Source organism: Drosophila suzukii, chromosome X (genome assembly GCF_043229965.1).
Source record: "Drosophila suzukii chromosome X, CBGP_Dsuzu_IsoJpt1.0, whole genome shotgun sequence".
Lineage (NCBI taxonomy): Eukaryota > Metazoa > Arthropoda > Insecta > Diptera > Drosophilidae > Drosophila > Drosophila suzukii.
Window position 1 is genome coordinate 29210621 of NC_092084.1, and position 14381 is coordinate 29225001.

At 42.1% G+C, this 14381-nt stretch overlaps 2 protein-coding genes across 2 annotated transcripts in view; both read right to left on the minus strand.

Moving 5' to 3' along the window:
• Window positions 1-298: 298 nt before the first annotated feature.
• Window positions 299-14381, minus strand: part of LOC108007883 (chaoptin) — a 381371-nt gene continuing 367288 nt past the window's right edge. The window contains exons 9-11 of the mRNA XM_017071652.4: window positions 6775-9697; window positions 4940-5403; window positions 299-3411 (exon numbers count right to left, since the gene is read on the minus strand). Of these exons, the coding sequence (XP_016927141.2) occupies window positions 2374-3411; window positions 4940-5403; window positions 6775-9697 (4425 nt within the window). The 3' untranslated portion in view covers window positions 299-2373. The remainder of the gene's footprint in view (window positions 3412-4939; window positions 5404-6774; window positions 9698-14381) is intronic.
• Window positions 12002-14380, minus strand: LOC108007886 (serine/arginine repetitive matrix protein 2). The gene is made up of 2 exons (XM_017071655.4): window positions 14261-14380; window positions 12002-14182 (listed from the first exon to the last, which is right to left on the minus strand). Exons 1-2 carry the CDS (start codon window positions 14322-14324, stop codon window positions 12204-12206), a joined length of 2043 nt encoding a protein of 680 aa, XP_016927144.3. The 5' UTR covers window positions 14325-14380; the 3' UTR covers window positions 12002-12203.

Below are 14381 nucleotides of genomic sequence, written 5' to 3' on the forward strand. Positions count from 1 at the left end.
TGACTCTTCTTTTTAAAATTGATCCAATTTATCTGATTTCCGTTTGTCAACAAACCCAGCTGCTTGACAGTATGACCATGCCACATGCATTGCGGATGAACTTTGAAAACGTCGGTTACACTACAAAGAATAAGATTTTTCGACCAGTGACTAGTGTATGCATTTTTTAAGAAGGAAAAGTCGCTGAAGAGGAATTTGGTCTCTGAAGCAGAAATCGGCCTCTGACTGAATAGGCTATAAGCAAATGCAATACAATACCTTGTGCAAGTAACGCAACCAAAGGAAAACAGATTTTTGCTATTGTTTGAAAGTTTCTTGTCATTTATTAATATTTTAATTTGTGTTGCTTGTCATACAATATTTTGGTTTAAATTTATTACATTTTTTGTATGTTTGTTCAATTTTTACCTCTGCGTTGTGTAGGTATGTGTATTTTGTGTTTTGCTCTTTATGCCCTACATTTCAACTAGAATTAAAGAAAAGGTTTTTGGCATGGCAGCGAATCCATCATTATTTGTTACCTTTCTTGTATAGCATAACAAAGCTTTGTTTAATTTTATACTGACTTTTCTTTGTCTTGTTTTTCGCTTATTTCATGTCGTCTTAAGTTAGATTTTTGATTTTGATTTGCATTATCCGTTCTTATTCCTCTGGCCATTGTTATTGTTTCCTTCTTAAGTTTGCCTGCATGCATACTATAGTTGTTGTGTTTTGCAAATAACAATATTAAAATATGTGAGAAGCACTGACACACAGTGACGTACGCAGGAAAATCAAGGGGCCGGAAGGTTAGAAAACTCCTATAAACTCGTCGCCTTGGCTGAGAGTTCTTTTGTGTGAATGTGTTTTTGTTTGTGAGGGTTTTGATTTGGTTTTGTTCAATCTTTCGCTTAATTTTCTAGAAATTCTTTAGCCATTATATTATTTTTTCGTAATGCGTATTTGTGAAACTAAATAAATACAATTATTTCCATTCCTCCAATAAAGCTTAATTTGTTTTCCAATCGAAAAATAGAAAAACGATATAGTTAACTATGAGAAAAAAATGCTTGTATAATATATGTATATGAAACTCTTTGAGTTCTTCTAACAATTATGCATTCTTCGGGGGTCTGCACTTAAACTAGTTTCTTTTATTGTTTATCTTTATATAATAGTTAGTTATTTTTGGTTACATATTTCGTCGCTTTCATATAGCGTTACATAACTAGTTTATTCTTGATTCCTTAGCGTTCGGTCTAAAAAAACAAAAAAATCCACTCATTCCTTAACTATTCACTAGGTCTAGCGCAAAAAAAATTGTCTATGTGTGTGCTTTCCATTTCAGGTATATATATTTATTTATATATATGGCCATGTGTGTGTAGTTCTTAAAGATAGCTTCATATGGAGCTAAATTTGATTTAGATGCAACATTTACGGCTGAGATTTCGCTTTGATTCCACTTTATTTACATTGAAAATTCCGCGATGCCGTCCGATTTTTGCATAGAGTTCTACTTCAATTGTCATAACTAAACGAACGTTGAACGCATCGCATCATCGTGATTATCACTAACCTAGATTTTCCCTCTTTTTATTTGTATCGTTATTTTTTGGATTTTCGTTTTTTATCGTAAATTAAATGCATTTTGGGCATTGCATAACACTAAAAATGCTTTTGCATTCGCTCTGATTGGTAACATTTTTTGACACCTTTTGAAGTATGAAATATGAGATATTTGGCATGTTTCTTTTCTTTTTTTGGATTGCGGATTAGATTTGAAGGGGGTGCTGAAGTGAATGAATTCACTTAATTTACTTGAGTTTCAATAAACCGCGCCACCAATTTAATTTTTTTAAGCGGATTTTATTGTTAAATGCCAAAATTGAACCTAGGCATGCGGTACGTCCTTTTAAAACTAATTTGTTCTCGAATGAGTTAGCGACTATTTTTTGACATAAGCACTGTAGCTGGGAAAGGCAAATACATTTTCAATAATGATTTCCGATTAAATTTTAAAAATGGCACCACAAATATTATTCATGTCAGCTGATTGAAATAAAATACTAACAACAATAAAATATATATATACTACATATACTTCACTCTTGCAGATTAATACATTTTAAATAAATGATTTTTTGCTCAGCATCAATATACGAGTATGTGTATTCCTGGGTCTCTTTAACTGAAATTATTACGTATTACAAGAATAATGCATTACCATAGATGCTGACCACCAACAATAACTAAAATATCAACTTATTTTTAAAATTAAACAAGCGTCGAGGCTGAATGCGGAAATTATTGAAATGTATGTTTTACTGGACTACCAAAATATTTTTCAGAATTTCAACACCCTCTAACCCGGTACCTTGATCCTTTTGGCGACTAACACACGCTCAAGTGGTTTGTGTTGAGCACAATCCCCGCAGCCATGTAACCGTTATTCTGCCGGTGGGCATGGACGTGGGCGTGGCTGTGATTGTGGGCGTGGACGCCGTCCACGGAGGAGTCCGCCACCGCCAAGCCCACGCCTACAAGGGGACTGCCCGCCTTGCCCAGCTGCACGCCCATTATTGGCACGCCACCGATGGGCGTGGTGGCCGTTGTGGTGGTGGTGCCGGTGCCCGTGCCACCTGTGCTTAGGCTGGTTCCACTAATGTGAGCACTAATGCCGCTGGGCACACTGGTCATGTGCGGCGAGCTCCCAGCGTCGGCCGAACTACTTGAATTTTTCGCAGCAGCCGCCGCGGCCGCCGCCGCCGCTGAAGCTCCCGCATTGGCAGCAGTCCTGGTCAGCTCCTCATTGGGAATGGAGAAGTGCCTGTAGGATATGTACTCCGGCGGCAGGGCGGCCTGCCGCTTGGCGTTCTCGATGCGCTGCTTCTTCAGCTTGACGTAGCTCAAAACCGATATCATAACGATGAACACTATTATGCCCAAACAGCAGCCCACAATGAGACCTAGTCTTCTGGTCAGAATGGAGTGTATAAAGCCATTGCTGGACAGCCCGTTCTCGTCGGTCACCAAGCTGGGCGTGGAGTCCAGTGTCTGCACATCCGTACAGGCAGAGATATGCGAGTTCTTGAGCACCTCCATCAGGGCGTGGTCTAGGACGATCGCGTTGTCCAGGTCCTGGTCCTGATTCTGGTTCTGGTCCTGAATCGTGGCTCCATTGGTATGGGAGTTCCGGTTGCGCTGATGCTGGTGCTGATATGGCGAAAAGGACTCTGGTAAGGGTGCCGTCATCATCACTGCCTCCTCCTCGCGCAGGGAATCGTTTCCATGTAGTCGCTGCAGAGCGTTCGCCAGCGGCTCCGAAAGCCAATTACCGCTGCCGATGACGCAGATGTGATAGCGCGTATTCGGACTTAGCTTGGTTAACTTGGTTGAGCTGGCCGTTCCATTTAGCCGCTTGCCGTGGATCTGAGGAATAAATTAAGCGTGTTGCAAGACGGTTATTGTCATCTCCACAGAGCCATTGTCATTTCTCATTCTCATTTTCATCAGCATCGCCGATGTCGATGCTGTCGCTTTATTAAAAACTTTCCCTGCGGCCACAGTGCCCTGGTTCTTCGCGGTTTATCGATGGAGTACCAGCACCAGAGGGCTAGATATATGTAGTAATAAGCGGACAGTGCAGGGAGCGTGCGATCTAAAGAGGATTTATCGACCGGTTAGTGGCTAATTGGCAAGGAAGTAGTTATAAACGGACTTGGGATATACGCACAAAAAGCGTTAAAGGGTGCGGATAAATTCAAAGGTATATACCCGTATACCCATATATGGCTATAAAGAATTTAAAACGATTCATAACGCCAGTGAATTTAAGTTAATTCTTAGATATGTATATTTATAAAGCTTTATAATCAGGGAAAATGTTTGCACAAACAGCATTTGCTTTTTTGATAATTTAGAACTTAAAATGGTAGAAAATAAATTAATATTTTTAGACTATTCTCTATCATGTTAAGGTGAAGTTCAGAGAAATCAAAACGTTAAATAAAATTTAACGCACAAATTATCTAAGCAATATAAGCCAAGTAATTTTAATATAGTTAAATATTCATTACATTAAAGAGGTATTTTTTTGAAAAGAATTTTTTCACATTCTTTTTATTTTCAGGTACTGTGCCTGTGCTTTCTAAATGCCAAATTAATTTTGGGTTGCAGTCGGTTTGGAACTTTATTGACAATCGAGTGTGCCAATACTATGTGTATATTATATATCCTCTTCAACGAGCTCCAGACGAGCCTTCATTAAATGGGATTAGGAGGATATAAGCCGGAGCGCAAAAAAGATTTAGATTTATATATATGTATATATAAATTTATTTATTTATATATATATCTATAGGGGAGTGTAGGGTATAGTGACGAACGATTTGTTTTTTGAATGCCAATTTTTCAGAAATAGATATTTTTCCAAGGTTTAAAAGCAGAAAGTTGCTGAAAGCTATTGAGCATATTCCTGTAAAAGTTCGATTATGAAATTCTAGCGGAGTTAAATACTACAGCTTTTGGCGTGATCCAATATTTGTTTCTCTTTTAAAAATGGCAGGGTAAGGTGACAAACTGATAAACACACACAATTGTTTGCTGAGGAATAATGATTATGTTTGATTTTTATTATAAAACTAATAAATAAGGATTATTTCTTAGGAATATTATAAAAATCACAAATTTTAAAATAATGATGAAAATGGATAGGCAATCCAGAGATAATGACTATATTATTTTCCTTTTCCGCGTGTGTCGATACTAAGTGGGGAATTTTTTGATTAAAAAAAAACAGATCAATACACATTATTTACAGTCCCTGCTTATAGTCAAAATAATGTTAAGCTGTAACCATTTTATTTCTGTTTTGACTTTTTAAAATAAATCCAGTTAGTAAAAAATTTTGCAATTCGAATGTGTTTTAAAATATGTTCCTCTGTAGAGTGGCACTCACCTCATCCGTGGCGACGGGGAACCGCTCACCCTCGCGTTCTCGTTCCCGGTTCCTCTGCTTGTCGGGTTCGTGACCCCTTTCCCTGTCTCTGAGACTGTTCCGCTCGCGGTCTGGAACCATGCCGTCGCCGGTGGCGTGGTAAACAATTTCAAAGCCATTGAGGCCCAAATGGTCGCGACTCTGCCAGGACACAACCACCGAGTAGGGCTGGATGTCTTGGATGGCCATTTTGGGTATCAGCGGGGCGTCGCAGAACTGCTGCGGCTCCATCCGTCCGAACACTTTGCCCCGCAGCTCTGTTGGGTGTTCGCACCTTAGGTAATTAATGGAATCGCCGCCCAGCGTGCCACTCAGTGCACCGATTCCTCCTCCTGCGCCGGAGCCCGTTGAAAGAGACCATTTGCGATGATCCCGCAGCCATTCCCACAGCTTCTGGGCATCGCAGCTGCAATGCAGTGGATTCTCTGAAACGAGCACGCAATAAGCAACAAATTGGTCATGACAACGGGGTGACACATAAATACACAGGGCGAAAAAAGACGAATAAGCTACTATGGCTACGTAGCTAAACTTAATCATTCAAAAAGTGTAGCTAAGATTCATGTTTTGTTCATATAATTATCCGAGTAATAGAAATAAGATTTATGAAAAAAACTTGAAATATTGGATTATATTTTATAAAATTTAGCAGTGTAAAAGAATTATAAAAATTAATAGCAAAGGGTGGTCCGACAGCCAAGCTAAGTTTTACACCATGGTGAAGATAAAAAGTAATTTGAACTGTGCCGAAAAAATGCAACTGTTGGGAAAACTGCAAAACTGAGAGTTAACTAGTGAAACTATAGATACTGGAAAACCCCTGATCGCTGAGTTTGGTTAGAAGAGAGAAATTTTATTTTAAAACCTTTTCAAGTTGAATGGAAAATACAAGGAAGAGTTCAGATTTTCGTTACTCAACTAAAGGGAGCGCAGGTGAGATGGAGCTTGACGTGGCATTTTGCTGAATCAAACTTGCGCTGCCCAAGAATCGCTAGAATCTGCATGCTTAATCCTAACTTTGTAGCTTTTATATATTCTTGTAGGTCAATCGATAGGTATCGACGAAAACCAAGTTTCTAGCTTTTATAGTTTTGAGATAGACGGTCAAGGCTATTTCGACTAGGATATTAATCCTGATCAAGAATATTTAAAATCGGAAACGCTTCCTTCCACTTTACGAGTAAGGGGTATACTTAATTGTTTGTTGACTTTATTTTATATTTTGGTGCCTTAGGATGGATTGGAAAATTAAATTATATATTATACTCATATATGTACAAATAAATACAAATGATCTTTAAACTCAAGGCATTTCCCTTTGGCGTACTAAAATAGGCGGATGATAACAGTAAAATAAGCTGTGAGATAAAACAGCTGATTGCATCGGTAGTCTCTTGGTAAAAGTCAAATATTAGTCTAAGTTTTCCTGCAGAAGGGCTTATTAAGTATAGTTTTGAAGATTTTAGTTTATTTCATTTACCTATAGGCACGACAAAAATTGTTAAATTTGCACTGTTAGTTAATAAGATAAATTGGTTAGTTGAATAACGAGTATATGATAGTCGAGGTACTCGATTAAAGCGTTTCTACTTGCTTGAGACTAGTCTGAGCTCTAAACACTATGGTGCCACTCAAAACTTTTTCAAAGAATCGTACTCAAAATATTGTTGTTTATTATTGGTAAACATTTATTAAAATCTAATGAAATTATACAAATAAAATTGTTGATAAACTAATAATCCTAAGAATAAAAAGGCTTAAATAAGTTGGGCAAGAATACTATAAAAAGTACTTACCCTCAAGTTTAAGAGTTCTTAGGTTGGTTTCCAGTGGTTTAAGTGGATCCAATGGTACCAGCTCAAAGTAATTTTTGCGCAGATCCAACACATGCAGTTTCCTTAAAAACCGAAAGGCGTCGTTCGATAGAACCGTCATCCGATTGCCCATGAGCAGAAGTTCCAACAATCCATGGAGATTCCTAAAGGTCTTCTTGGAAATACGATCTAGCTGGTTAAAGCTCAGGTCCAGAGTTTGCATCTCCGAGAGATCGACACTAAACTCCTCAAGGTCCTTGAGGGTATTATGCGAGATGTTGAGGAAACGTAGCAGGCGGAGACCTTGCAGGCGCTCTTTAGGCAGCATTTCCAACTCATTAATACTTAAGTCCAGGGTAAGAAGGTTGGTGAGGGTCTTAAAGGCACCCGGGGAAATTCTAGTAATTCTATTATTGACCAAGTGAAGGTGCTGTAAGGCTTGAAAGGCCTCAAAATCCTTAGAAGTAAGTATAGAAAGGTTCGTTAGGCAAATGTAAAGCTCCTTGAGGTATGGATACCTCTCCTCTTTTACAGTGTAAATCCGATTGATAGGATTGCCGGTCAAGTTTAACCAAGATAGCCGTGGTATAGAAACGTCCGACAAAGCTGAAGAGGGTATTTGCAAGAATCGATTGCTGGACAAGTCCACCTTTTGCAAGTTGATCGAATGGCGCAGGAAATTTGCTGGCAAAGAGAGCAGCAGGTTACCACTTAAGTCCACACTGTCCAATTGGGTTAGGTTAACGGCATTGAAGCCACTTAAGGCGGTGATCTTATTATCCGTCAGGATAAGTTGCCTGAGATTCAGGGTGCCGCTTAGCTTGAAGAAATCTATCGAGGCCAACTGGTTTCGGGCCAAGTCCAGACTTTCAAGGGTACTTAAATTATATAGAGCAATGTGCGGGAACTCGGAGAGTTGATTTTTACAGAGCTTCAATTCCTTAAACACATTGAGGCCACTAAAGATATTGCGATTCATCTGCGAGAGTCTGTTGTCACACAGGTCTAGTCTTACCAAATTTGTGTTCTTGGCAAAAAGCAAATCAGGTATCTGCCCCAAACTACAGTTTGACATTGACAGGTGCTGCAAGGATCGCAGTCTATCAAACATTCCCGCCATTATTCCACCAGATCCAAAGTGACTGAAGTTGTTATGGTTTAACAGCAGTCTCCTAAGATTTGGTATATCTAGCTTTTGAATATCCACTGGATTCAGTTGATTTCTTTCCAGATTCAACTCGTTAAGATTGGAAAGTGATTTAAAGGAATGTTGCTCTAGTTTTCGCAGCGAGCAATTTGCCAAACTCAAAGAATTTAAGGGTAATTCATCCAGGAAAACATCGCGAGTTAGTTGCACTAACGGATTGTGAGACAGGTCCAGTAATTTGAGATTCTTCAGCTTGGCAAAGGCATATCCCTCAATGGCCTCTATTTGATTTCCGGCTAGACTTAGTTCCTCGAGGCTCTGGAGTGGCGCAAAAAAGTCCCTTCTAAGTTGCTTCAATAGGTTACCACTCAAATCGAGGAATTGCAACAGTAACAGGTTTGCAAAAGTGTCTTTTTCTATATCTCTGATTTTGTTGTCGCTCAGATACAGCCTGCCCAATTGGGGAGTATCGGCGAAGAAGGATCTTTCCACTCGGGTCAATTGATTGTCTTTTAGCCACATGATTTGCACCTTATGCTGGCGACTAAATGTGTGGGGATGAACTTTATGTAGGTAATTGGCCTCCAGCTGCACGGACAGAAGGGAAGAGTTATCGTCTGAAAATATATCTTCCAGCACAGTTAGTTGATTATCCTGCAGATTAATATGCTGCATATTTTTCAGAGTGTGAAAAGCCTGCGGCTCTATATCTTCAATGCTGTTTTTTTGAATGTGCAACTCCTGAAGGGCAGGGAGAGGTTCAAACACGCCCTTCCTCACCCGACGAATGCGATTGTTGTGCAGCCTCACCTCCCGCAAGTGTTCCAACTTCCTGAACATGCCTATCTCCAGATCCTGGATTTCATTATTATCCAGGGATAAGGATGTGAGCTTAGTGCTCTTGTCGAACAGAGTAACGGGTAGGAGAGGTATAAAGTTTGACCTTAAATACAGATGATCTAGATTAACCAAAGTGCTAAAGACGTTGGGGTCTATGTGACCAATGGCATTGGACTCCAGGTAAATGACATCGACATTTGTGGAGTTTGTAAACGCATCTGCCGGCAGCTCCAGTATATTGTTTTCACTTAGAAATACCTCCCTCAACTGGGGTAAGTCCGAAAACACCCCTCCAATAGCGTGTATATGATTGTGGCTGAGATCCACTGTTTGCAGTCTCTTATTCCTCTCGAAAACTTTGGGATCGAGTGATATAATCCTGTTGTGTGACATGTCCAGCGACATTAGCTCCCGCAGGCTCTTGAAAGCCTCCGGTTGAACCAACTCTATTTGGTTGGCGTAAAATGATAGGGTTTTTAGTTGGGGAAAGGCTCTGAAGCAGTCGTCTCCGATTTCGGCAAACAGATTGGAGCTCAAGTCAAGGAAAATCAAGGATGGCAGCTGAAACGCACTTGCCGCAGCCGACGCCGCCGAGGCATTATTAGTAGCCAACTGAATGTCCCCGTAGAAGGTGGGTATTCGGTTGTTTGAGAGCCGCAAAATGCGTAAGTGGTCTAACTTCCGGAGAGCCATCAACGGAAAGGTGCGCAGTCCGTTCTCCGAGACGTCTATCTCCTGCATGCACTCTTCCAGTCCAGCGAACGCGTGCTCTGGCATTCCCTGCAGCCTGTTGCCCTTGAGGTTAAGTTTGGAGAGCCGTAGACCATAAAAGCTGTAGTCCTCGACCCGTACGATCTCGTTGTAGTCAAAATCAAGAGCCGTCAACTTCTGCATCGAGCTCAAAGCGCGGGATGGCATCTGAAATTACGAAAAGAGGGCAAATGCTATATTGCAATTTTTACTTATTAAACCGTTTTAGCTCTACTTTTCCACCTTAACGTTTACCAAAATTTCTCTTGAAACAATCGACATATAAGAGGGATTGATTGGGATATGACTAATTTTGATCAGACTGTGGATGCATGTGTTCGATTCTGCGGCTTTTTATATATCAAATAAAAACACCTCTAAACGTGACGATCGCACCTTCAATTAACCAAAGTTCTGATATCAAATTTTGTAACGAAAAATGGTTGTAAATTCGATTAAAATAATACACTTTCTAAAATGTTCCCATTTCTGCCAGCTTCAACAAAATATTTAAGCTTCTCGCTATTATATTTCCTATTGCAGCGTGACGATTGAGAAAATTTTAGGATTAATACGGCCCCAAGCAGCTAGGGGCATTATAAGCTAGTTCGCGCTATAGGCTAGATGATGGTCTATGCTAGTTGGCGCTATAGGGTAGGTGTGTTAGTGAAAAAAGCACTCCCTTTAGCTGAGAAACGGGTATTTAATAGTCGAGGCCATCGACTTTAGTGGTTTTCCTTGTTTTATTTGAAATCAGAAGTTTTTGCTTCAAATATCAATTATAAAATGGGAGTTCTATTCACGTTAGCTGTAATACTCATATGAGGTATTGAAATAGCAACGCCACGTCCGTGTACTCCGTACATAATAAAAAAACATTTTTTCGAGGAATTAAAATAAAGTATGTGTAGTTAGACATCGGAAATTTAACCAGCAACATTTTTCAGGTTTTTAATAATTTATTTAATACAAAAAGTTTTAGTCGGTGAAAAGCTAGTTTTTTAATCCAAAATATTTCATACGATCATATCTTATCAAATTAATGTGGCATAACCTTGGGCATTGAAAGCAAGCATGAAACGTTTTTTGTACCGAACTGAAACGAGTATCCTTTTTTATCCCTTAATTACTTCCAAACGGTACATTTTAAGACAAAACGCGTTATGGAAAAATAATTAAGGAATCTGAACTGCAATACAGTTCAAAATTTGAAAAGAAATCGTTCTTTTTTGCTATAAATTTAAATGTATTGTATTTGGAATTGAATTTAGGCAAAGCTAGCGATTTAAAGTTACCTTAGCATATTAGTTAGATTAGCATATTAAGTTACCTTTTCAGCGACATATAGCACGTATATGTAGCTTTAGTAACTAAAGTTTATTTGTTTAAAAACTATAAGCCTTTAAAATCTACAAATTTTTTTGGGATTTCCCGATAAACTAGCGTGTTTTTCCAAAAGTCGTAGAACAAAGGTTTTCCATCTCAATCGTTTTAATGCAGCCATTAAGTTCCCAAAAAAGGATTCATACAAACCCACAAGCAAAGGGACAAACATTTTTATTTTGGAAAGTCCCCCAATATCTTGCTTTTGAAATAACTTTTGAACGGAGCATTGGATTTTAATATTAAATCTTGGCTGATAACCTGGGGCACTTATCACCACCGGCCCCAACAGACCCAACTTTTTAATTTTCACTTGTACCATTTCAACGCTTTTTTTTCCAAACTTATTAAAATTATTAATGTCTTTGTAAGCAATTTTTTTAGTTTTCGCAATGCCTTTTGAGTAATGTATCACTCGTTATGATCGGACCATTCCTGCAGATTTTCAATTCTGCGGCTGTATCGTATCGTATCGTAGTAGATCGAATAATATATTTTCGTCACAAAAATTGATATTCGAACTTTTGTTTGTTGAAGGTGCAATCGTCACTAGATTTTCACCTCGTGAAGAGGTGTTTTTCTTTGATAAGCCCTTTTAGAAAAAAACAAAAAAGTGGGAATGTAATTATATTGACAAATTTAGGTTGTCACTTGGAACGTTCGTACACTTTTAATTGAAAAAAAAGAAGAAAAGACTTTTATTTTGATAAAGGTCTTTACTTTTCACTGGTCCCCAAACTTTATATTGGGTATTATTCTTGATTTTGTCAAATTTTTAGTTTCTCAAATATCTTGAAAATATTGCTGCATTCGCTCGGCACAAAAAAAAAATGAAATTGGAACTCGGCTAGTGATCCTGATCAAGAATATATATATACATACTTTATAGGGTCGAAAACGCTTCCTTCTACCTGCTACATACTTTCCGACGAATCAAATATGCACTTTTGCTTAACGAGTAACAAGTATAGATAGAGATTGAGAATTGGGGTATCCCTTGCGAAAAACTCTGCAATTTCTATTTGCGTTAAGCAAAAAAACTGAAATTAAGCAGATACCATCTTTACAAATTGAAACATTTTAACGAACTCAAAACAATGATTTATTGGGTTTAATTTAAGTGCATCTCAGAATCCGTTCATAGCCCCAAAAATAAATGCGAAACCTCGCTTTGAGCAAAAAATGTCCGTTTGCATTGCAAGTGTTATTTGTATGGAATTATAAATATGCATCTGTCCGATTCCTGGACATCCTGGTTCGCTGTCGTCTGCTTCCACACAGTAAGGCCTGCCTAAGGCGAACGCGAGCCGGGGCGATTGTACGTCCCGTATCGCGGCGACGAGCGGGAGCGGGAGCGGCCGCGGGAGCTGGAGCGGGAGCGATATCGACGGTTGTAGCGCGACTTGGAGCGGAAACGGGAGCGCGAACGGGAGGTGGACCGCGAGCCGGGGGCGGACTGCGAGACTGACTTTGAACGCGAGCGAGAACGGGACATCGAGCGGGACCCTGTGCGGTGGCGCCGATTGACCGGCGAGTAGCGGCGGTAGTGGCGCCACGGGGCCTTCAGCATGCTCTCCTGGAAGGCGGACACCGTGATCCGCTTGCCGTCGATCTGACCGCCGTTCATGTGCTTGATGGCAGAGGCGCAGTCCTCCGGACGGGCGTACTCCACGAAGGCGTAGCCACGCCCCTGGCGCCCCAAGTAGCGGTCCATGGGAAAGTCGACCGCCGTGAGGGCGCCGAAGTGTCCAAAGATCTCGGTGATGTGTTCCTTGGTCACCTGGCGCGTCAGTCCCTTGATATGCAGACGCACAATGCGAACAGGTTGGCGGAACTTGAAGCCGTCCTTTCCGTTACGGAAGGCCATTTGGTTGGCCTCGCCGTCCGTACCGCCATGCGAACGTCTTCCGCCTGCAACGCCGCTTGCCACTCCCCCTTCGAAATCATTATTGCGCCGTTGGTTCCCCTGAAAGTTGTCATTTCGACCGTTTTTACCCTGGCGGCTGTGTTCCGCACTTGTGGGCGTGGCAGGACCTTGACGGCATCGGTCATTGTTTGACGACTTACCCCTGGAGTGCGAGCGACGCGGCTTGGGGTTTTTGGCTTGCTCCTTGGTTGTTGGGGGCTTGGCGCCGGAGGCGTTAGAATTGGAGTGGCTGAAGTGGGTGGAACTGGCGTTGGTGTTGGTCCTCATTAGAGCTTTCGAGGATGCGGCAGCAACTGGCGGCTTGGCTTGATGAGCCGGCTTGTTGGGAGCGGGAGTGGAGATGGCCACCTTCGTAGGCTGGCAGGCACTGCTGGAGATTCTGGAACCGCCAACCTTGGTTCTGGCGTTTGAGGTGCTGGCATTGCCACTGGAATGGCTGGCGGCCGTGGCAGTGGTGTTAGCAATGGTTTTGGTGATGGTTATGGTACTGGACTGGGTGATGGCCTGGTTTTGGCCGCTGGTGGTCTGCGAGCCGGAGCAGCGCATGCGCGGCTTGCGGTGCTCCAAGGTCGCGACGGCACCCACGGGTGCTGGGTTAGTGACCGAAGTAGGAGCCGGAACCGGAGCCGGCACGGGCTGGGGGTGCGAACGAGAATGGAGATGAGAATGGGAGTTCTGCTGTTGGTGGTGCTCCGGACCGGGCAGCACAGCCAGAATGGGTGCTGGCACGGGTAGGGGAATGGGGGCCGGTATTTGTATAACCCCGGGAACAGCGACAGCACCCTCCTCCTTGACTACGCCTGCTACCTTGGCGGAGGACACCCCGCGACGACTTTTCCTGGCCAAACGCTTCGAGGAGCGTCCGTGATCGGAGTGATGACGGCGATTGCCGCGCCGGTGACGGTGCGAGTGACGTGGATGGTGGCGGCGATGGCGACGATGGTGCCGGCGCCGACAACAGGAGTGCTTGGAGCGCTCCGATTTCTTGCCGGCACCTTCCGGCTTCTCCTCGCTGTCGCTGGACGAGGAGCTGCTGCTGGTGGAGCTAGAGTAGCTAGTGTAGCTGGAGGATCCGGTGGAGCTGTAGCTCGAGTCCGAGTAGCTGGAGTCGCTGCTGCCTTCCTCGCTGCTCACCGAGGCATTCGAAGGCGTTGGCGAGCGGTTTCTCATCCTGGAGGAACCCCCTGCGGCCGACTCCTTGCGATTCTTGCGGCTCTTGCGCTCCCTGCGATCCCTCTTGTGCGAATGCGCCTCCCTGCGCTCACGCTTGACGGCTGGCTCACCTTCGTCCTTTGCCTTGCTAGCCTGCACCTTGGTCATTTTCTTCACGTAGTTCTTAGTCACTGCGAAAAAGTATGCGTTTTTGACTGGGCTTTCCCAACTTTTTTTCGGATTTGCCGAGCTAGTGCTACGTTACTCACACGTCGGGTACTGCTGCCAAATGAACTGTGCTGGTGTGGAATAAAATAGGCTGACAACTGTCATTGAAAATCCCAGGTGACCAGGCAAGGCCTTCTTGATTGGAGGTCAAAGGTAACTTGG

Bases quoted from the DNA above. Each gene is read 5' to 3' on its own strand.
- LOC108007886 (XM_017071655.4), bottom strand. From the start codon at position 14,324: ATGACAGTTGTCAGCCTATTTTATTCCACACCAGCACAGTTCATTTGG. The intron at 14,183-14,260 runs GTGAGTAACGTA...ACTTTTTCGCAG, and splicing joins TTGGCAGCAGTACCCGACGT to TGACTAAGAACTACGTGAAG.